At 35.5% G+C, this 22,847-nt stretch overlaps 1 protein-coding gene across 2 annotated transcripts; it reads left to right on the top strand.

The window, feature by feature from the left end:
• The first annotated feature begins 788 nt into the window (after positions 1–788).
• On the top strand, positions 789–22,208 carry LOC144964959 (uncharacterized). Of its 2 annotated transcripts, XR_013643950.1 has the most exons (4): positions 789–926; positions 12,121–13,098; positions 14,710–20,610; positions 20,665–22,208. XR_013643950.1 is itself a non-coding variant. In XM_078899774.1 (3 exons), the coding sequence occupies exons 2-3, from the start codon at positions 12,145–12,147 to the stop codon at positions 15,064–15,066; spliced, it is 1,311 nt and encodes a 436-aa protein (XP_078755900.1). In that variant the 5' UTR covers positions 789–926; positions 12,121–12,144; the 3' UTR covers positions 15,067–22,208. The 2 variants fall into 2 exon arrangements, 1 of the variants encoding a protein (XP_078755900.1); XM_078899774.1 differs by having other exon boundaries at positions 14,710–22,208.
• Positions 22,209–22,847: the final 639 nt, after the last annotated feature.

Genomic DNA, 22,847 nt, shown 5'->3' with positions numbered 1-22,847 from the left:
CTCTCTCTCAGTATTATCGTTATTATTATTATTATTATTATTATTATTATTATTATTATTATTATTATTATTATTATTATTATTATTATTATTATTATTATTATTATTATTATTAATAGGTACAAAGACACCTTGATTAGGTATTATTATTATTATTATTATTATTATTATTATTATTATTATTATTATTATTATTATTATTATTATTATTATTATTATTATTATTATTATTATTATTATTATTATTATTATTATTATTACAGTATACCTCGACGTGTACATGCATAAGTGTACATGCACAATCATTAATTGTTTCTAAAGGGATTTTCTAAATTTTAGTTTGTCAATAAAGAGGGCAATGAGAGTTCGAAAAATGGATTCTACTAGAAATATAATTTTGTGATAGGCTATCTGTTATTTATTTGACTTTTGTTGCAGAAAATAATATTATGGAGCGATACCATTAATGCTGGGTTTGCGGTCAGCTGGGAAGATTTGAAACTGTAGTGATCCTGAGTAGTATCGATATTAAATGTACTCTTTTCACTTTATCATAAACACACATACACACACACACACACACATATATATATATATATATATATATATATATATATATATATATATATATGTATATTATTATATATATATATATATATATATATATATATATATATATATCTATTGTATTGTATATATATATAAACGACCTTATCAAATTTCCTGATGTTAGATGGGAACATTTCAAGTATCGAATAAATAAGTATTGGACTTGAAACAAGACAGTTGTTTTTAGATGCTTACCTCATCCGGCCTGTCTACCGACTGCTGAGAGTTTCTGTCGGCCTCCGTTAGGGCAACAAAGAAGTCTAGCGTAATAAATATATGGAATTTGAGCCTTGAATTCTCTTTTATCCTGGAATCATGTAAGTGATGATTTCTTCTTTAAACTTGCCATATAAATGAGTGCATGGGTATTATATATTCAAATTCCTACGCAGAATTACGAGAGGAATGCCTAGCCCTAGAGTTTCGAGTTTGTTGTGAGGCTTCCCAAGCCCTTGGCCTTCTTGCCCTAACTCACGAACCAGCGTCTATTTGAGATTGACGAGTACGATTTCTTCTTAAAATGTAAACATTGGCCTGCAATTTAATGGAGTGAACGGTTTAGATGTTGATTTTAAAATTCCCGCTCAATACTGAAGAATTGACAATCACTCCCTCATGAATGATGAATGTAGGGTAGGCACTTGCAAGAATTTTTCAAAATAGTGATATCGGTATTAATTTAGCGTAGAAAAATAAAGGGGAGTGAAGCATTTACTAAAGTGAAAAAATTATCGCTCTATCTCAACTAGAGAGGTGAGCCGGTGTTACCAATACTTAGACTTAGCTTCTATACCAGGACAAATCATTCGTTTGGACAGAAAAATAAATAAAAAACTTACCGCTTACCGTCAAAAGCAGTTTAGATTTGAAGATTCATTTGTTTTCTATCAAAAAACATTCGGTACTAGACAATCCTTGATGAATTTCAAAAGTTGTGTTTGAAATTATACCCTAAATATTTCCATGATTCTTTCCTCGCTAAATCGTGTGTGTTTTTCGTCTGTCCAATGGTTGGTGCCTGCCGCGCAAAACAAAGGTTTTTAAAAAAGTTTATTGAGAAAAAGATACGGAAAAAAGTGTCCCTAGATAGGTATGCAATTTGGTGCCTAAGTGCAGTAAAAATTGGTGCGCAAAATTAGTTCGTAGAGGATGTGAGACTCTGTGTGTGTGTGTGTGTGTGTGAGTATGTGTGTGTGTGTGTCTCTCTCTCTTTCTTTTTTTTTTTTGGGAGTGCCTACGTACACGGTAACGGGGCATCTAGCCTCAGGATCTATGTACACGTAAACCGGTTTACCGTTGCAACATTCTGTCAGTGATGGTCCTCGCTGTCGTGACCGCGCGCGCTCGTATGTGTGTGTGTGTGTGTGTGTGTGAGTTGGGTTTTTTTTAATCAAAACAATTTTAACCATTAATGGCGAGATTCCATCTTACACTCCCCAAACTCCAGATCTTAGTCTTAATGTTATCATTAAAAGACAAGCTTTGCGATTTATAGTTTAATTGAAGCCGGAGTCGAAATATACTCTTACTACTGCTCTCTTGGTGGAAACGATTTATTCTGCATAAGCAATCTGGAGAAAAAAAAAATCAGTGTCATTGTAAAGGGTTAAAATTTCACGAAGTACGCACCGTGAACACCGCTGTAACAATCCTTTGATCTACGTCATCAGGCAACCCATTGTTTCTTTCATCTTTTCCCATTCCCCCTTACTATCCCCCCATCCCCCCGCCCACCTCTCTCTCTCTCTTTCTCTCTCTCTCTCTCTCTTTCTCTCTCTCTCTCTCTCTCTCTCTCTCTCTCTTGTCATAGTGTTATCCCTTCCCCTTCCCATCTCAATGTAAAATGAAAACGTTCTGCTGTTTGCAGATACATGTATGATTGTTTTGTTTTCTCTCTCTCTCTCACTAGGCTAGGATTAAAAACCAAGACATCAGGTAATGGGTGTCTAATGCCAAAGTATAGATTCTCTCTTTGGCCAATTTAGTCACGCATGTGGCAGCCCAGCTATTTATTATGTTCTGCCTATAACACACAATAAGTGGGATTTTGGGGGGTGGGTACGAAAGAAATCAAGGTCATAAGTAACCGTGCACAAGAGCTATATAGGGAATTGGTTTCTGGGGGTCTTGCAAATACCAAATATTTTATGGAAAGCTCTTTCAAACTCCAAGACGTCTGGTTTGTTTTGCTATCTTGGAACAAACGAAACAGAGATGTCTTGATGTGTGACCTAGATGTATCCTTTTGTGTGTGCAAGCCATGCGGGTAAGTACAGCGATAGCTTGCCAGTTGAGGAAAAAAAAAAGAAGAAGCAGCATATCCGCATTTGAAAAACAAAACAAAAAAACCTAAAAAAAACAAAACAACTTAACCTTTTAAAGGCGAATATCAATCTTACTTGGACCAAAAATAAAATCTTACCGTTTTCATCAAAAGACAAAAAACAAATTACAATTTAAAAACTTGAGCTTTTATATAGGGCAATATCCACCAACGTGCTCAAAGCGCTTTTTATCAATATTCTCACTGCTCTTATGGTGGAAACGTTTTTTTTTCTGCGTTAAAAAATAATATAAATGAAGACTATTATTTGAAAACAAAAAAATCAGTGTCACTGGCAAAGGGTTAATTGCAGTACTCCTGCATCCTGTGAGACTCCTACGGCACTTGCTAATCATAAAAAAGGAAATAGCAATCAACAATACTAAGGTGAAAAAAAAAGAAGAAAAAAAAGGTGTGGGGGGGAGCAAATCCAGTAGCAATGCAACCTTTTAGCGGCGAAATTCGATCTTTGACATAACACCAAATCTTCTATCATCAAAAGACAAGTAACGGCAAAACGATTATAGACAATTGAAGTCCGAGTTGTGACACGTCTCCCTTTCGTCTTCATCATGCAACCCCCCCCCCCCCCCCCCCCCCCCCTCCACTCTTTCAAGGTGGTGGTGGCGGCGGAGAAAAAAGGCCTTTTTTCTTTTAGTCAATCAACTTGACTGCTGTTGGACCCTAGGCCTCTCTACAAGTACAAGAAATAATACTCACTTTTTCTCTGCTCCAACGAAAATATCTACCCCATACTGGTCTAATTATTTGTAGCAGACGACAAATTTCTCAAAACGGTCACGTGACACTGTAAAAACAACACAGGAAGTCCATGAAAGCTTATTTACGGCATTTCCTTTGAACCGTGTAAACAACAAAATTTCGTTTTTATTCGACTCAACGGGTCAGATTGGCCGGTATTTTTTAACGAACTAAAGTTCTGAAAAATCAAAATGTTTCTTAGAAAGGTAAAAGATGCTAGTTTTTGAAACAGAGGTAGGTTTTTAAAAAAAATCTTTATATTTTACGTGAATGCATGCTCAAGGCGAGTTGGATGTGCAGCGGAGGTTGGTAGGCCAAAGGCCCACCTCTCTAGTTAAAAAGTTATGACCTTTTATGTGGTGGAAAATCTCTATAGAAGCTTAATAGGAAAATATGTGACCAAAACACAGCAACCCAATGGATAATCAAGTATAATTCAGAAACGGCTTCAGATACAACTTTGAAATTTTTACATGTGGTAATTCAACATCTCTATAATACATTGCAAACAGAAAAGTAATTATTTATTGAGAGAGAAAGGTATAGTTTAGAGCTGAAACAGCTGAAATCAAGGAAAAATATTTATTCACATGTAGATAGACCAAATACACCACTGAATCGGCGTCATTTTGTTGTTCACTTTGAACTTTTCAAAATGAAAATAGACCTCATAAAAGCAGAGATATGGACTGATAAATGTTTGAGGTGGTGTATTAGTGTTTAAAATGGTCTAAAATAGGTGATTTTAAAAACTTCCGCTCCCCCGTTCCCCTATATTGGACAGACGTCCGTCAAAGGATGAAAAACGTCAAAATCAACAGTGAAAAATCAATCGGAAAAAAAGGAAGAGAATTGTAAATTATATAATGAATGCATGGACATGAAAACGCCAATTAATTGAGTAATTTAAAACAAAAACAGAGTGGCCAACCTTCCCGATTATTTCGGGAAATTCCCTAAATGGATCCACCGTTCCCGATGTCCCGAAACTGCATTTTTTTTTCCCGAAAAAAAACCATCGTAAAAAAGCATGCCATCTGTCAAATTGACTGACAAGTTCTTGCAAATATGCAAGAGATCCACCATGGATAGCTTGCATTCAGAAGGCAAATAATAGCAGTAACCAAAGCCTGTTATCATGTACATAGTGTAAAAAGTATTGTAGTAATGCTGTGGTCTCAATGTGTGTGTAGTTTTTTAGTTTTAAATTGTCAAGTCATATTTATTAATAGAATAGAGGCTCTGACTTCTGCACCAAATTCAATAGAGGGCATAATGCACCTCCTAAGCTTGGATAGAGGATACATATGTCAAAAGTTACCCCTTTCACTTCCAAGGTTTACAGGTATGTCAACTTAATGTCTGTTTTCATTTTCATTCTTTGTAAAGTATTAAATTAGTATTAGGCTGTGTATTACTTCACTCTTAACATTATTGTGCGGTAACCAAATATTTTCCCTAATTCAGTTTCTGAAAAGTTGGCCACCCTGCAAAAATAACTTCCATAAATGGAATATTTTGTAAGATATAAAGATGTAAAGTTTTGATGTGGATTGACGAAGTTATCTCTCAAACCCAGCAGACGACAGGAAGTGAATCAGTATAAGAAAATGGCAGCTTCTGTAAACAATCGAGGCCAATTACTGTCTTTTGGGGAGCTCTTACTTTTGAGTGCAAACATATTTTGCTCTGAAATTTTTAGAGAAGCTACTTTAATATGTATCTCAGAAGGACTTTTTTTTTACTAAGAAGGACCATCTCTGGTTTAAAAGTTATAAGCGTTTAAACACATATACTCTCTTTACGCAAAGATTTCTCAAAATCATGATATAGGAAGATAATAATATTAGCATCATTGTATGCAGAATTTTATGCCCTTTCCAATGATATATAATACATGCCATTTCATTTCACTGAGAAAGAAGAATGAGCATTTTAAAATCACTCCTAAATTTTTTCCCCTCAAAAACGGAAACAGAAATCCTCGCCTGTTTTCAACTCGCGAGAGCTACTTCTTGCAAGTGCCTACAAGAATGTTTCAAATAGAGATATCTAGAGAGGTGCGCCGGTGTTACCAATACTTAGCTTCCATACCAGGACAATCATTCGTTTGGACAGAAAAAAAACAAATAAAAAACTACCGCTTACCGTCTAAAGCAGTTTAGATTTGAAGATGCATTTGTTTTCTATCAAAAAACATTGGGTACTGGACAATCCTTGATGAATTTCAAAAGTTGTGTTTGAAATTATATCCTAATTTTTTTCATGATTCATTCCTCGCGAAATCGTGTGGGTTTACGTCTGGTGCCGTGCAAACAAAACAAAGGTTTTTTTAAAAAGAGCAATAGATGGTCCTCGCTGTCGTGACCGCGCGCGCCCGTGTGTGTGTGTGTGTGCGAGTTTGTTTTTTTAAAAATCAAAACAATTTCAACCATTAATGGCGTGATTCGATCTTACACTCCCCAAACTCCAGATCTTAGTCTTAATGTTATCATTAAAAGACAAGCTTTGGGATTTATAATTTAATTGAAGCCCGAGTCTAAATATACTCTTACTACTGCTCTCTTGGTGGAAACGATTTATTCCGCATAAGCAATCTGCAGAAAAAAATCAGTGTCACTGTAAAAGTGTAAAATTTCACGAAGTACGCTCCGTGAACACCGCTGTAACATTCCTTTGATCTACGTCATCAGGCAACCCGTTGTTTCTTTCATCTTTTCCCATCCCCCGCCCATCTCTCTCTCTCTCTCTCTCTCTCTCTCTCTCTCTCTCTCTCTCTCTCTCTCTCTCTCTCTCTCTCTCTCTCTCTCTCTCTCTCTTATCATAGTGTTATCCCTTCCCCTTCCCATCTCAATGTAAAATGAAAGCGTTCTGCTGTTTGCAGATACATGTATGATTGTTTTGTTTTTTTCTCTTCACTCGGCTAGGATTAAAAACCAAGACATCAGGTAATGGGTGTCTAATGCCAAAGTATAGATTCTCTCTTTGGCCAATTTAGTCACACATGTGGCAGCCCAGCTATTTATTATGTTCTGCCTATAACACACAATAAGTGGGATTTTGGGGGTGGGTACGAAAGAAATCAAGGTCATAAGTAACCGTGCACAAGAGCTGTATCGGGAATTGGTTTCTGGGGGTCTTGCAAATACCAAATATTTTATGGAAAGCTCTTTCGAACTCCAAGACGTCTGGTTTGTTTTGCTATCTTGGAACAAACGAAACAGAGATGTCTTGATGTGTGACCTAGTTGTCTAATTTTGTGACCTGGATGTAAGGCTTTGTGACCTAGATGTATCCTTTTGTGTGTGCAAGCCATGCGGGTAAGTACAGCGATAGCTTGCCAGTTGAGGGAAAAAAATGAAGAAGCAGCGTATCCGCATTTTAAAAACAAAACAAAAAAACCTGAAAAAAACAAAACAACTTAACCTTTTAAAGGCGAATATCAATCTTACTTGGACCAAAAATAAAATCTTACCGTTTTCATCAAAAGACAAAAAACAAATTACAATTTAAAAACTTGAGCTTTTATATAGGGCAATATCCACCCAACGTGCTCAAAGCGCTTTTTATCAATATTCTCACTGCTCTTATGGTGGAAACGTTTTTTTTTCTGCGTTAAAAAATAATATAAATGAAGACTATTATTTGAAAACAAAAAAATCAGTGTCACTGGCAAAGGGTTAATTGCAGTACTCCTGCATCCTGTGAGACTCCTACGGCACTTGCTAATCATAAAAAAGGAAATAGCAATCAACAATACTAAGGTGAAAAAAAAGGTGTGGGGGGGGGGGGGGGGAGCAAATCCAGTAGCAATGCAACCTTTTAGCGGCGAAATTCGATCTTTGACCTAACACCAAATCTTCTATCATCAAAAGACAAGTAACGGCAAAACGATTATAGACAATTGAAGTCCGAGTTGCGATAGTCTGACTGCTCTCTTGGTGGAAACGCTGTATTCCCCGTTAACAATAATAAAGATAAAAGCAAACTATTATCTAAAAGCAAAAAATTAGCTTCGCTGTTAAGGGGTTAAGAACACTTGCAACTGCCAGCATCCTTGAGATGCTCTACGTCACCAAGGTCACCAAGCGACACGTCTCCCTTTCGTCTGCATGCACCCCCCCCCCCCTCCACTCTTTCAAGGTGGTGGTGGCGGCGGATAAAAAAGGCCTTTTTTCTTTCATTCAATCAACTTGACTGCTGTTGGACCCTAGGCCTCTCTACAAGTACAAGAAATAATACTCACTTTTTCTCTGCTCCAACGAAAATATCTACCCCCTACTGGTCTAATTATTTGTAGCAGACGACAAATTTCTCAAAACGGTCACGTGACACTGTAAAAACAACACAGGAAGTCCATGAAAGCTTATTTATGGCATTTCCTTTGAACCGTGTAAACAACAAAATTTCGTTTTCATTCGACTCAACGGGTCAGATTGCCCGGTATTTTTTAACGAACTAAGGTTCTGAAAAATCAAAATGTTTCTTAGAAAGTTGAAAGATGCTAGTTTTTGAAACAGAGGTAGGTTTTTTAAAAAAATCTTTATATTTTACGTGAATGCATGCACAAGGCGAGTTGGACGTTCAGCGGAGGTTGGTAGGCCAAAGGCCCACCTCTCTAAATCTAAATCTAAGTTCCAAGTGTACTTGCCCTAACAACTCCTAAAACACTAACAACCCAACTCAACGGCTGATGTGCTGATAGCCGAGTCATAGTCATAGTCAGAGCTGGGAGTCCTGACCATTATAGTTATATCTAGTAAAAGTAAAGGCAAAGGATCTTGATACTGACTGATATATGAAACTGAAACTGTCATATAAAGTTCAAGCAGGGGATGCCTTTTGAAAGCTCCTCGGTCTAGCAAATCTTACTCTTTCAATTAGTATTTTCACCTTGAATCTTCTTCTGTCAGGTGCAAATTTATTATGTTTAGTAATATTTTTAAAACTATAGATCAAACCTTGATAGATTAGTGAAAGTTTGAAATGTCCTAATATGACCATGACCATTGTTTTGGTTACCCACAGCCATTTTGATTTTGTGTTTTGTAGTATCATTGAAAGGTACAAAACAGTCCTAGGCTTGTTTTTTTTTCGGAGTGCTTATTTGCAGTAGTACTGCAGATAGTGATTTTCACAGCAAAATCACCATATTTGCAATAGTAGAAGCGCTCTCCTGACCTGAAAATTTGTTTTAGTCCCCTCACTGAACACAACACCGTATGTTCTGTCCAAATTGGCGGTGTTGTTCAATGGCTTGAAGTGTGTTAGTTTGTTGAGAAGGAAAGAAAAGAAGGGATGATTGTAACATTTTGTTTGACTGAGAATTGAGATTTTGAACGTTTCAGCTTTTCCTTCAAGTCTGAAATTCGACTTTGTCGTCTTTTGTTTTGTTTTTGTTACCCCAATCCAATCAATTTTCCCACCTCGATTTGATCATTCGTTCACATCTTGAAATCTACCAGAGCTTATCTGTTAGATTACCTTAATGAGAGTAGATCAATCCCTGTCTATTGTTTTATTTACAGTTAGTAAAATACATTTTATAAAGGTTCCAGAAACACACACACACTCTCCCCCCCCCTCTCTCTCTCTCTCTCTCTCTCTCTCTCTCTCTCTCTCTCTCTCTCTCTCTCTCTCTCTCTCTCTCTCCCTCTCCCTCTCTCTCTCTCTCTCTCTCTCTCTCTCTCTCTCTCTGTAGCCATTGCTCATGACTCATATCTCAGTGCTCCTGCAAATAATAGAAGTTACCATCAATAAACTGCCATTACCACTGCAACCACCACCACAACATCATCATTATTACTACCACTACCACAGCAACCTCCACGTCGTCATTGCTACCACCACTACTACAACCACAGCCACTACATCATCATTACTACCACTGCCATAGCTACCACCACATTGTTACCAATACTATAACAATCGCCACCTCTATCAATAAGCTACCACTACTTTTGCAACCACTACCACCACATCATCAAATCATCACCATTACTACCGCATCCACAGCCACCTCCACATCGTTATCAACTACAGCAACCATCACCAGCATTACATCATCATAATCCTTATTGTCATCAGCACTACCACCACATCATCATCACTACACATCATCTTCAACGAAATGCAAAATAATAATATACTAATAATGTAGTTTATTTATATTTTGCACCCAATCCTCTATACAATAAAGCTCTAGGTGCAAAATAACGAAACATTTGTTGTAGGCTACTACTGCGCAAATACAGAACAAACCAACCCAAAAATGATAAAAGGGATCATTGCCTGAACAGAGCAGTACAACTGCAAATAACAGAAATGAACGATTCCACTATTTGCAGTACTACTGTTACAGTACTACTGCAAATAGAGGTAGCCTTTTTTTTCTTCTATTAGGGTTAGCTCAAGGTCGGAGGATTCTTTTTCTATTAGGGTTAGTTATTGGGGGTTTTTTTAGGGTTAGTCGAGCGAATATTTGGGTTGTTTCCCTTAGCATGAGGAGCTTTCGGAAGCAGAAAGGATACCAAAAAAAAAAAACATCCCCGGGCCTGTAAATTTGTCGGCATTTCCGACAATTTCGCTCTGCCGGGGAAAAAATAGTATCCTTTTTCATTTGTTTCACGGCCTATTGAAATGGTAAAATTCTAAGAAAATATTCCGGGAAATGGGGATCATTGCTCATATTATATTGAAAAAGCTTCGGCTTCAGGGGGACCTGGACCCACGCATTTTCAGGCAATTTTTTCAGGGGGCAGATGCAGGCCTGCATCCCAAATAATCAACCTGTCTCATCTCGGCCTAGGGATCGGACCTGATCATAATCATACCTCCCGACTCCTGATTAATTACTGGTTATCGGTCAACAGGTGTGACAGAGATTACCTGTACTGTCTGAAGATGATTTAATGCTTTTACTTTATATACTTCACAAAGTATGAATATAATTCTGCCGTCTTAAGGAAAAAGACTGTATGTTTACTTGGAATAAGAGGCCACATACTGTCTTTTTTCTTAAGACGGCAGATTTCTACTCTGAATATCCTGACCTACATCATAATGCATAGAAGGTGTGAGGTTCGAGTTCGATCCTTAGTAGAGGCAGTCTGATTTGGGGGGAAAAGAGGGAATGGGATTTTTTATTCTTTCTGCTTTGTCTGGCAGTTTCAGTTTCATGCTGGCTCGTTTTCAGATCTGGAGCCAAGATCCGGGTTGATTCCTGTACATAGTAATTTATGATGTGTTTTTAAGGCATCCAAAATTGTAAAAAAAAAAAAAACCCAACAAAACTCTGCTTCTCTATATATATAATAACAATTAACATAGAGATTAATTCAAACAGTTTTGTTTTTTTAATCATTAGGATGATATGCTTATTGCATCATTATAATTATAAACCAAATTTTGTAATATTATAATGTCATTTTAACTCTGAATTTTCATTTAATTTAGTGCTTATTTTATACTTTGATATTACGCTCTGTAATTTTCAATTTTCAGTTGTGATTTGTGCCTGATCCCTTATCTGCTTGACTTTTTTATTGGATAGAATAGGTGTGGGTACAGGTGGTTGAAGTTTCCATCCAAAGTGAATATCAATCAATGTTAAAACCTGGTAGAAACATATTGCATGTAAGAAAAAGCTTTTAAGACCCCTGTAAACGGTTGGTCCCACTATTTGATTTGCTATTTCATGTCAACTGATTGGTTTATGTGGTCTTATCCATTTCAAATGATATCTATAGTCTTCTTACCAATTTAACAGATGATCAATTCCTAAGATCGCCACTTTAAGGGGAAGGTCGGCAGTGAAGCCTAAAATCTCTAATTGTGACTGTAGGGCTCTGTTATACTCATACTAAGTATAACCATATAGTCTTTCTATTTTTCACCAACCAACAATTGTTTTCAAAAATAGAGGGTGGTTGCCATGGAAACGCATATAAACAGTCGCTGTCTTGGATTTTCTGCCTGTTTCCAAAGAAAAAGATTTCCGATAAAAGTTATGTATAAAACTGTAGTTCATTTGCTTTATACAAATTAAAGATTTTGTCACTTGTTTTCAAGATATGATCATAATTTTTTTTTTTTAATTTGATAGTTGATAGGATAATAATTCACAAAAAATAATTTTTGCTCAGATCAGTAAAAGGGTGTGACAATATCTTAATTTGATAAATATAAAGTGTGTATGTCAAACATTTCCAAGCATTTGGTCATGAGTGTCACGTACCGTATGTGCCATCTATGGGCGCAAAGTTATGTGGATTGACTTTCCCCTCTGAAACCATGATTTTCAATTCCCACCTATGTCAAAGTGGATCATTTGGTCTTCCTTACCTAGTTCTATAGTAATTTTTTATCTATGTACAGAGCTAAATGTTGGCTCAGTAATTGAAATTGACTTTTTTTGTTGTTGACAGGTGATGCTAGTATAAGGAGTTGCCATGAGTGCAGGTTGGCCCCCTAGCACCCAAATGGCCATGAGGATGCGCAAACGGGGCTCAGGGAAAAAGAGAGACCAGAGCTTGAATAATTTGGCCACAAGAAGAGGATCATTAGGTAACATCCAAGGTGATCGTTACCATCGTACAAGTTTTCCTCTTGTTATGGACATCCCAATGTACAGTGACGATGTACGTGTAATGGATGATCTCGTGGATACTAGTCCTTCTCTCTCCTGTTCAGCTCTCCAACATTTTCCCTTTCAGCAATTACCGGATGTTTGCAAATTCAAAGTTTGGTCTTTTTTGAAACAGTCAGATCTTGGCCGTAGTATGCTTGTCTGTCGGGAATGGCACAGAATGATTCAAAAACCACAGTTATGGAACACAATCCAGTTTAGTAGTTTACCCTATTCTTGTCTACCTCATGACTGTGTCGGTCCAGTTCACACAGAGCCGGTTTGTCACCATTGCTTTAGAAAAAGGGTTTTCTCATTTGGTCGGTTTTTAACTTTAATTCAACCTGCAGTTACCAGATTCCAATTTTGTTTAGATATAAGCCACCCAAGCGATAAATTTATATCTGTAGTGGAATTGTTTATCAACACTGCCAGAATGGCTAATCTCAAAAATGCTGATATTAATTGGAAAGATAGTCCATCACGACAACCAATCAGAGGTAGTCAAGAGTCTTCGAGGGACTATGTTCATAGGTTTAGGAGACGTCAACGCTTATTCGTTCAGTTTTTTGAAAGGTTTACAAGCTTGGCACCTCATCTGACAACCCTTGTAATCCCTTTTGACTGGTCTGAAAGGAGTGTCAAGAGTCTCTGCCAGTTGAAACGTTTGGAGAATTTGGTGTTGGAGAAATATGGAATCTACAGCACCAACTTTGATCAGAAGTTTCTTGATATCATATTACAGGATCTTGGCAAACTAAGGAAACTTTTACTTGAGGTAAGATTTGTACATTTTCATAATAATAATACTTTTGGTTTTAGTGGCTCCATTGATTAGAGCATTAGGTCATTTATTTAAAAAATCTTGTGTGTTGAATTTTTTTTTTTTTTTTTTTCAATCCACTCAGCCAATCGGAAGGCTTGTATTGCCATTTCATGATATTTAAACTGATATTGATATTGATGTAATATTAACCATCTCCATTGGCTGCAGGACCAAATGGCAATGTAATAGTAAAAGTGTACAGTGGTAGATTTGGTTTGCCTCTCATATTAACATTTAAAGATAAGGAAATTCAGGAGGGCACCGCTGCTTCCTTGTGTCATGAATGCAAACAGTGACTTTCATTCATTGATTAAAGTTTTACCAGATTTTCTCAGAGAGTTTTCCGCTGATTTTGCCATGTCAAACATTTTCTTGTAATAAACATGGTGGAAAATCACCATCATGTTTCCTGTCAATAATGTACAGTACAGTTCGCTTACAATGTCCTCAGTTACAGCGCGAAATTTAAAAATCCTCATTCTACAGCCTATATAACTATTTAATTCATGCATGGCTATAAAATGGGATAGGGAAATTTCACGGGTAACAGACTGAAAAATCAGAGTAAAAATTGCAAACATTTTGTGTCCTGAAATGCATTGTATTTATATTGCATGTTAGTTCGTTTCTTCTATTCTGTGTTGCTATGTTCAGTTTTGTGATGATGTAGAAATTTTATTCTAAGCAGAGGTTGCAAATCTTAAAGGAGGGGGAGTACGACTGTCTGTGCTCTGGAGATGATTTTCCATGTAATGCTATTTTGTAAATTACTTTTCGTTGAGGTTCCAAATGTGTTCGCTTAGTGTAGTAAAATGTCGTTTGTGTATGTTTTTGAAGAATTTTTTTTTAAACAAGCTTTTATATAGCGCAATATCCACTAAATGTGCTCAAAGCGCTTTACAAGGGGTCCCTGGCCAACAGCAACATTTAACATTTAGGACATGCCGCCTGTTAGGCGATGTTATAATTTTTTTTGGACAGACTGCTAACAGTCAGGTACGCATTTTACACCTGAGTATGGTGAGAGAATGTGAGTAAAGAGCCTTCTCCAAGGACTCAACTATGCGCCGAGCGAGGCTCGAACCCAGGACCTTCCGATCCGAAAGCGAGTGTCATACCACACGACCACATAGCCGCATATATAATCAACCATCTACTTTCCCTTTCACTTCCTGAGGGGAGTGAATGCTCTAAACAATATTGTATAGAAGTTGATCATAATTATTCTTGAAATATTTTATAAATAGCTCTTTTTATAAAAAAAAAGTTGAGCACTATTATTTCATGGTTTTTGTGATCTCAAACTAAGACTAAGTACACTAATAGTGTGCTCTTGGAATCTATATCTGTTCCCTATTTGAATCATTTCCCCATTGTCTTACTTTTTCCTCAAGTCCTTTTAATTTACATCTAGAATGTTTTTACTTTTTACTGGTGCTAATATGACCTGAATGTGTTGCAGGCGACGTAAAACCCTTAAAGACAAAACAAACACCAGTTTGATTTGTAATTTTGAATTTGATTTTGTATTTACCTATTTTTGTTTTGTTTTGTAACATGCAGGTTTGGATGCCGACTTGTTCTGGGATCAAAAAGTTTTATATTATGAGTAAATCTTTGACCTACCTTGATGTTTCTCAATGTCGTGGCTTCTACTTGCACTATTTAATGACACCTACACTAGAAGATCTTCGGATGGTGAGACAAATTTGGAATAACACAGTGGCATGGCGACAGATTGAACCTCTCCCTTGTATGTTTGAGATTCTTGCTACAGGAGCACCAAGGCTAAAAACCATTAATGGGCAAACCCTGAATGCTGATTGGGCATATCAATCTTCAGAGCAGCTGACCAGTCAGCTTTCTATCATTTGTTGTTGTGTTAACCATATTGGGAATAGTATCGAAGGTATGGTATAGACATGCAGATGTTGGATTTTCCATCATTTGTTGTTGTGTTAACCACATTGGAAATAGTATTGAAGGTATGGTATAGTAATGAAATGCACATATGTTGGAAACCAGTTAGATTGATGATGTTTTACACGTCAATACTCTCTCTTGGAGTTATTAGAGAATGATAACAGTTACTTTGTGTTGAAACATGGGTGGAAGAAATTTGTTAGTCTGTGCATAACTTTAACTAACTTTCTTATATTCGTATTGTAGAAAAGGAAACAGATGCCCCGTTTTTGTTTTTGTTTTTTAATTTTAAAAATGGCATATTTACAGACTTTTTTTTAACTACAACAGTTTTAGGCTTCGTTTCTGGAAACTATTGGAGACACGATTTTAATTGGACTAGAATCTTGTGGGAGGAGCTCAAAGAAAGTTTGCTGAATTGGAGCTTGCAAAATATTATGTTTAGACTTAGATGAGGTGGTAAGAAAATAAAAATATATTAATTAAAGCTCACAGATTCAAATTATGATTATAATAAATTATCATTTATTATGTCTGAATGAGAATGGTTCCTTCGTCTTAGCTTTTCTCTCTTAAACTATGAATTATTTTTACTTTTTCTACACTTGTAATCTAGTTATGCCTTGTAAGGATATTTGTCTCTAAATACATTCACACAGTCTGTGAAAACGATGAAACGCAGTTTTAACAATTAATGTGCGGGAGTGCTTAAAAATGTGGGTCTGCCTCCATTTTCCATCATTTCTTTTGGTAGTTTATGTAAATCTCTCAAAGTCGATAGATTCTTGTTGGTATGGCTGTTAGGTGAAAATAGTGAAATTTTAGTCTTAAGAATTTCATATTTATCTTTGATCTTGACTCCATTGTAGAACATTGATTTGGATCAAGTGATCTCCAATTAAGGGATAGTGTCAATTTACTCTCATACTAAAGGCATTGGATGATGTTCATTTAGATACCCAATTGATTACTAATTGCCAGAGAACATTGTTATGAGTTGATCTGATTGACTCATCAGTTTTGAAAATATGTTGTGACTTAAAACGTGCTGCCCAAAATGAAGTCTGAATTTTTAGAGTGATAAATTCAAATAATTATCATTGTGTTGTTGACTTGGAAATGATTTGACTGTTCATTCCTTTATTGCTGCATGTCATTGTAATGAAAGCGACAGGTTATCTTTGGATATGGTATCGAACGTTTAAGATATGCTTAGCATAAGTTTGATCTGTAAGAATATATCTTAAGATAATGAAGTAGATTCTCTCATCACATACTTGAAATTTCATTACCTATGTCTGATGGTGAATCACTTAAAATGTCTACTTTTAGAATGTACTGTATTCCATTGAAACATACCCATTATGAATTTTGATATTTTTATCTTCATATAGTTGTATCTATCTTGTAACAACAATTTTTGTGATCTCTGTGAATGTTGTAATATTTCTTCTTAATACACAAACATGTTTTGATGTTTTCATTTATTCCTGAAACTGGTTTCCATTGAGCAATTTGAATGTTGTCTGTAATAATAAATCATGGAGATTTGGATTATCATTTGATATCTTTTTTATGAAATAATAACTTTGTTTATAATTCAGATGACTGCAAGTGTTGGGAGTTACCAAGGGAAACCAATTTGAGAAGAATTGGCCTTTTGTTATATCAATTTATACCTAAAGGCCTAATTTCTTTATTTCATATTTTTTTTTTTTATGAACAAAGAGTTTTTGAAGTAATATCAGAATGAGATGAATTGGCCCGACAAAATACTTCAACCATCATTTGATGAATTTGCAGCTAATTATAACTCTTTGTATCCAGGAAAGGTGACATTTTTTTCATATTTCAATATTGAATGAATTTGAGTGAACTGGTGACTGGAGTTGATATTTATTGACAATCCATGTCGTATACAAATACAGTTCACAATTTCTTTATCCATTTTCTTTTCAGTGCTCTTCAAATTCTTATTTAGCATTGAAGAGAAAAACGAAAATTATATTTTGCTGTGTTTTAAGAAAATGTTTTAGGGTTTACTGAATAATCTTAACAGTTAGGTTTGTATGTATGATTTGTGATGCGCATTATGAAATTATTGGTTTTGATTTGTGGTTGATGATCATGTGATACGGGTGTAATTATGCAAAGAATATAGAAAAAATGTGTTTGTTTTCATTTTAAAAACTATATATTTAAACCTGCCAATGTTGTTGAGATATATTTTCTTGTATAGTTTGTATGTTTGATTCTTGATTGTTTTGATGACTTGATGGAAATGTTCACATGTTGTCTGGACTCGTCTTTCATTGAGCCTCAAATTTTCTGCGCATCTACTAAATACCTCAATGATAATGATATATTAATTATATCATCAGCAATATTGAAGAAGAAAAAAGATACTCTGTAAATGAAGAAACTGAGATATATTTCCCTCTGCAAAATCCTGCAACAACTGCTATTGCTTTAATAACAACCCACCTCCCTCTGCCTCTGCTTAGTAAAAATGGCAGCTCATACGTATACCCAGAAATTCAGCCTTTTTTTTTTCTTTCTTTTTCATTCAAGTTTCCACAGTCTTTCTCCTCAGTAGACTCTTTAGTTGATACAAAGGGATTAAATCTTTCAGGGTGTTTCCCTGTCATTCTCCTTTCAACTTGTCTTTCAAATGCAGCATATTTTCTGTCGTCTTATACATTATATATTATGACTAATCAACATGTCTATTGTCATCCCATTATTTTATTTTTTTCATTGTTGTTCAGTATTCATGTCAAAGCTGTGACTTAATCTTAGTTGCCTGTCCATGATGATTTTCATGTTAATTTGATACACAGAAAAGTCAACTCTTTGCTTTAGTGTTAAACCATCAATGGATCTTTAGTCAAGGAGGAAAGACGTATTTTTCTCTCTTACCTCAGAGATAATGGCACTAAAATCTGGATTAAGTTCATAATTTTTAATATACTTAGATCATAATATTACTCTTTGAAAGGAATAGAATCACTTCCTGCTGAAATGGAAGCAGGAAGGTTGGGATTCCCGGAAAGAAATAAGAACAAGAAGATTTAGAGTTTGCTTGGCTGAATTTTGAACAAAAGAATTGGATAAACAGGCATGTGACTCTATTTGTAAAATGTTCTTTTCTTCTTTAAGTGGTCACATTTTATAACCGAATCAAAGACATTGCAAATATCAAGAAAGCCATTCAGAATCATTTTGTCAAAATGCTATGGAAGTAGAAGTTGTTTTTTGTTTTTTTTTGTTTGCAATTTTTGTTGGTTAGTGTCTGTATCTACCTGGTTCTCATGTCATCCCCAAATCTAAGAAGAATGCAATAGGCTGTTGTCATGTTATATTTTATTTTGAAATGAGGGGTTATTTTTTTCCCCTCGTAAATTCTACCTGGATTGTATGACTTATGTCACCATATAATATTATATATTATGTATGAATCAAATCTTGTATTATATGTGTTAAGTATTATATATGCATGTATTAGATATTATTAGTATTAGTCAGTACAAATATATTTTTGGGAAAGATCCAGGTGAGATACAAAAAAATACATTTGTTATATAATCTACTTCTGTTTCCCCTCTGGCTTAAAAGACACTTGTGTGTTGCAAGTGCTGTTCAAATATATAAAAACAATAAAAGTGTTCATACAATACTTGCAATAATGGTATGCATGTCCTCATGTTTTCAAACTTGTATTTTTGATTTTTAAAACAAATGTTAAGCCAACTATTGTGGCTATCTGTGCTGGTCTTGAATATCGGTGTTGGATAGATGTAGACAGTTGAACAGATGAAATCAAGGTGTGAAATATGGAGGAAATTGGCTTCCCGTTTGGCCATTTTCTATTCAGTGGGTGGATAATGGATTCAATTGTACTTTTGTTGTCTTGTTATCTGCCTTTTTCTGTTCATTCTTTTACAGCTATATGTTCTACACATGCGCGATATGGCATTGTGATATGACACTCACTTTCGGAAAGTCCTAGGTTCAAGTCTTGCTTGGCACATAGTTAAGTCCTTGGAAAAGACTCTTTTCTCTACTCACACTCACATTCTCTCACCATTTGGTGGGTATTGCGCCATATAAAAGTTGAAGTTTTTTTCTTCTAGTTTGGTTTGTCATTTTGTGTTTTCTATTATCTGTAACACAAGAGTGCTGAAAGGTAAAATCATTGGTCGGGTATGTTTCGTTGTTTTTATTATTGTTGTTTTGTCCACTATTTTTGGGGGGGTTTTGTTGGGTTTTTTTGTAGTCTTTATTTGTTTTTTTTCTAAAACCAGTATCCTTAGGAGAAATAATATGAGAGAAGTATTCTTTTTCTCTTATTTTAGATTGTTGTAATGATTCACTTTGGACAATGATGTGTTTTGTTGTGACTGATATATATGGCTTTTAATAACGTTTAGTTTTCACAGATGTAAATAATCTCATGGGTCCCATCTAGTGCCAATTACAGTTCACTTACACACAGGTTATACCTTTCACTAGCTGTATGGAATCAAGAAAAGATGTGTTTGCATTTATTATGCTTTGAGAGAATATCACCAGGAATTTGTTATTCAGAAGTCCCAAATGCAGGGTGGGGTTCCTGACCTCCCATGGGCAGGGAGGCACTTACTGTGTCTTCTTTCCCCCTATATCTGTTTTCCAAATTGCTTTCTGTCTTTGTCTTGGAATGAGGTTACTTAGTTTTGTTCTGACCCTGCCCAGAGTCCTTGGCTGGGAAGGAAACGAGTTGAATGTATAGTTATAGTTTTGGGAGATGATATTTTTTTCCATGTAAATCATCTGTTATGTATTGTTATTTTTTATTTTTAACATATGATTTGTAAACATTTGAGTGTATTCCTCTTATTGGGATCTTTGGCTGGTGTCTGGCTGAGACATTTAGGTGATTTCAAACAAAGTACTTTGATAGTGCTCTTGGAATTTACACCTGTTTCCTATTTGAACCAATTCCTCTTTGTCTTACCTTTGCTTGGGTTCTTGAATTGCAATTCTAAAACTTTTTGCTATCCTATTTTCTTCCTTTTTACTGGTGCTGATATGACCTAAATGTGTTGCAAGCTCCGTAAAACTCTTAAAAACAAACAAAACAAGTCCCAAATGGACATGATGTGAATCCTGCTGAGTTATGACGTCTTACTGCACACGCGTTCAAGTGTATTTTATTTGATTGATTTACTTTGTCATGTTGATGCCTTTCATTTGTTTATCATGATTGAAATGTTTAGGATGATTAAAGCTCTCGGTTTCATTCAAATTCATACCAGCTGGGCAGGGCTCCTTGACCTACCGTTGTTTGTTAGGGAGGGCAATCCTCCTGTCTCTTTCTTTTTTATCTCCCTAATGTTTGTTCTTCTTTCTATGTTGCTTTCTGTCTTTATCGTGTAATGAGACTTTTGAGATTTGTGTTTGTTTTGGGATTGTGCATGTGTAATAATATCTATATTTGTATTGAACAGAGGTTTGTGTCTATATTGAACGAAGGTTTGCATCTGTATGCATTGAATAGAGGTTTGTGTCTGTCTGTATTGAATAGAGGTTTGTGTCTATCTGTATTCAATAGAGGTTTGTGTCGGTATTGAAAAGAGGTTTGTGTCTGTCTGTATTCAATAGAGGTTTGTGTCTGTATTCAATAGAGGTTTGTGTCTGTATTGAATAAAGGTTTGTGTCTGTATTGAATAGAGGTTTGTGTCTGTTTTGGGGTTGTGCATGTCCATATCAATAATGTATGGGTTTTGGATTTAATAATAATAGAGATTTGTGGAGAGATTAGGGATGCTCTTTTTCCGACTGAAGCCGGAATGCCGGCTTTTTTTAAATATTCTAGCTGACTTTGTTTGGTATTGTGAGTGTATTTTTGAAAAGATTAAAGGATTGGTTGTTTGAAAGGCAACAGTTCAGGGAAGCTGTATGTATAAATGGATCCTTTTCCATGACATATTCATGTTTTCTTTATTTACTTGAAGCTTCCATGTCAGCAAATATAAGGCTGATGCCATTTGGTGAAGAAAAGCTTTGTACAAAATATTTTTATATAAGCTCTTTACAATAAAAACTTCTCTTTCTTTTTTGTTTTTAATTTTAGCAAGGGCATCTGTGAGAGATAATTAGTGTTAGGGTTTGGTTAGTTACGGTAGCTTTGAATAGAATAATAGATTTGCAATGATGACATATAAGTAGATGAGTAATGTAGTCTATTGTCATCCCAAGGAGAACAGCTGGTTGATTTGATTTGATAGACCCCTCTCACTAGTGTAATATGGTATTTGGTTATTTGGACAGCGGGGAATGAATACCTTGGAATAGCTTACAACTTAGAAATAATGAAATATTTTTATTGCCTTTCATTTACCTATAAATAACTAGATTTGGATTCATTGAGTGAGGGCGGTCATTGTTTTTTTTTTGTTTGTTTGTATTGTTGTTTTTTATTTTATTTTTTAAAATTTATTTATTTATTTATTTTTTTTATTTAGTTTTTTTTTTTTTTTTTTTGGGGGGGGGGGGGGGGGGGGGGGGTTGTTGCATTAAAAAAACAATTGCTCTATGAACCTTATGTGGTATAGTAGCTCTTTTCTTTGATAATAATGTTGATGTGCAGGGTGACCAATACTTTTAGTCATGAAAAGATGAGTGGTATTGTATGCTGTGTCAGACCTCTTAGCCTTAGATAGAGATAGGTGACTTTATATAGATTTTATTATCAACAACTCTCCAAGTCTTGATGACTGATAAGGCTGAATGATGGTGTTTCCATTGTCTCCTTTCAAATGGTGTTTCCATTGTCTCCTTTCAAGGGAGTGTAAGTGTCTTTGTTCATTGACTGGTTTCCCTGGAGGATTATATATATTATAATATTATTATTTGACATGAAATGGCATCGCGACACAATATTATAATATTATTATTTGACATGAAATGGCATGGCGACATAATCATTCATTATCCAATGGGTATGCTTTTTTAAAACAAAATTTGTTTGTTTGTCTCAAATTTCTGCTGGCAGAATTGAAAATCTTTTTTAAAAAACAAAATAGCAAATCTGTTAACATATAAAGAACACCAATAATATTTTTTAGTTTTGTCTTGATCGGTGTTTTGTTTTTTTTTTTTTTTTTTTGGGGGGGGGGGGGGGTGTATTTTTGTGACTTTTTGTCCTTCTACTGAAATGAGGTGACTTAGTTTTGCCATTTATTTTTGCATGTGGGGTGTAACCAGATGTTTACGTGTGAAAGAAATTCATCTTTGAAATTTGCCTCGTGTCTGTCTCATCATCTCATCACTAAAGCATGAACACACTGGGAAAAGTGAGTGGAGAGGGCACTCATGTTGATAATAGCAAGAAATGAAATGAGTAGAAGAGTGCCCGAAGACAATGGAGAATAAAAACTTTGGCGGCGGTGAGGAGGTGAACCCACGACCTGACTGTTACGGCAACATCGCCTGGCCATGAGAGGGGCGCCATCCACCACATTCTATTGTCTTCTGTTTTTTTTTTTGGGGGGGGGGGGGGGGGGGGGGGGTTTCTACTCATTTCATTTCTTGTTGTCATGACTACATTGAATGCAAATGGGAACTCATTGAGTGCCTTTTGTCAAGTCTTCACTGGTGATTAATGGATTGTTCTATCAATGTCAAAACCTATCAATTTGATTCCAATAAGTGATAAACAAAAAAGAATATAACAGCTTTAAAAAAAGAATAGAATAGCAAACACAGAATATTTCGGGCTCAAAACCCTTCTTCAA

Source organism: Berghia stephanieae, chromosome 2 (genome assembly GCF_034508935.2).
Source record: "Berghia stephanieae isolate SIO BIC M18660-M18661 chromosome 2, UCSD_Bste_1.3, whole genome shotgun sequence".
Taxonomy (NCBI): domain Eukaryota; kingdom Metazoa; phylum Mollusca; class Gastropoda; order Nudibranchia; family Aeolidiidae; genus Berghia; species Berghia stephanieae.
This window is presented reverse-complemented; position numbering and strand designations above follow the sequence as displayed.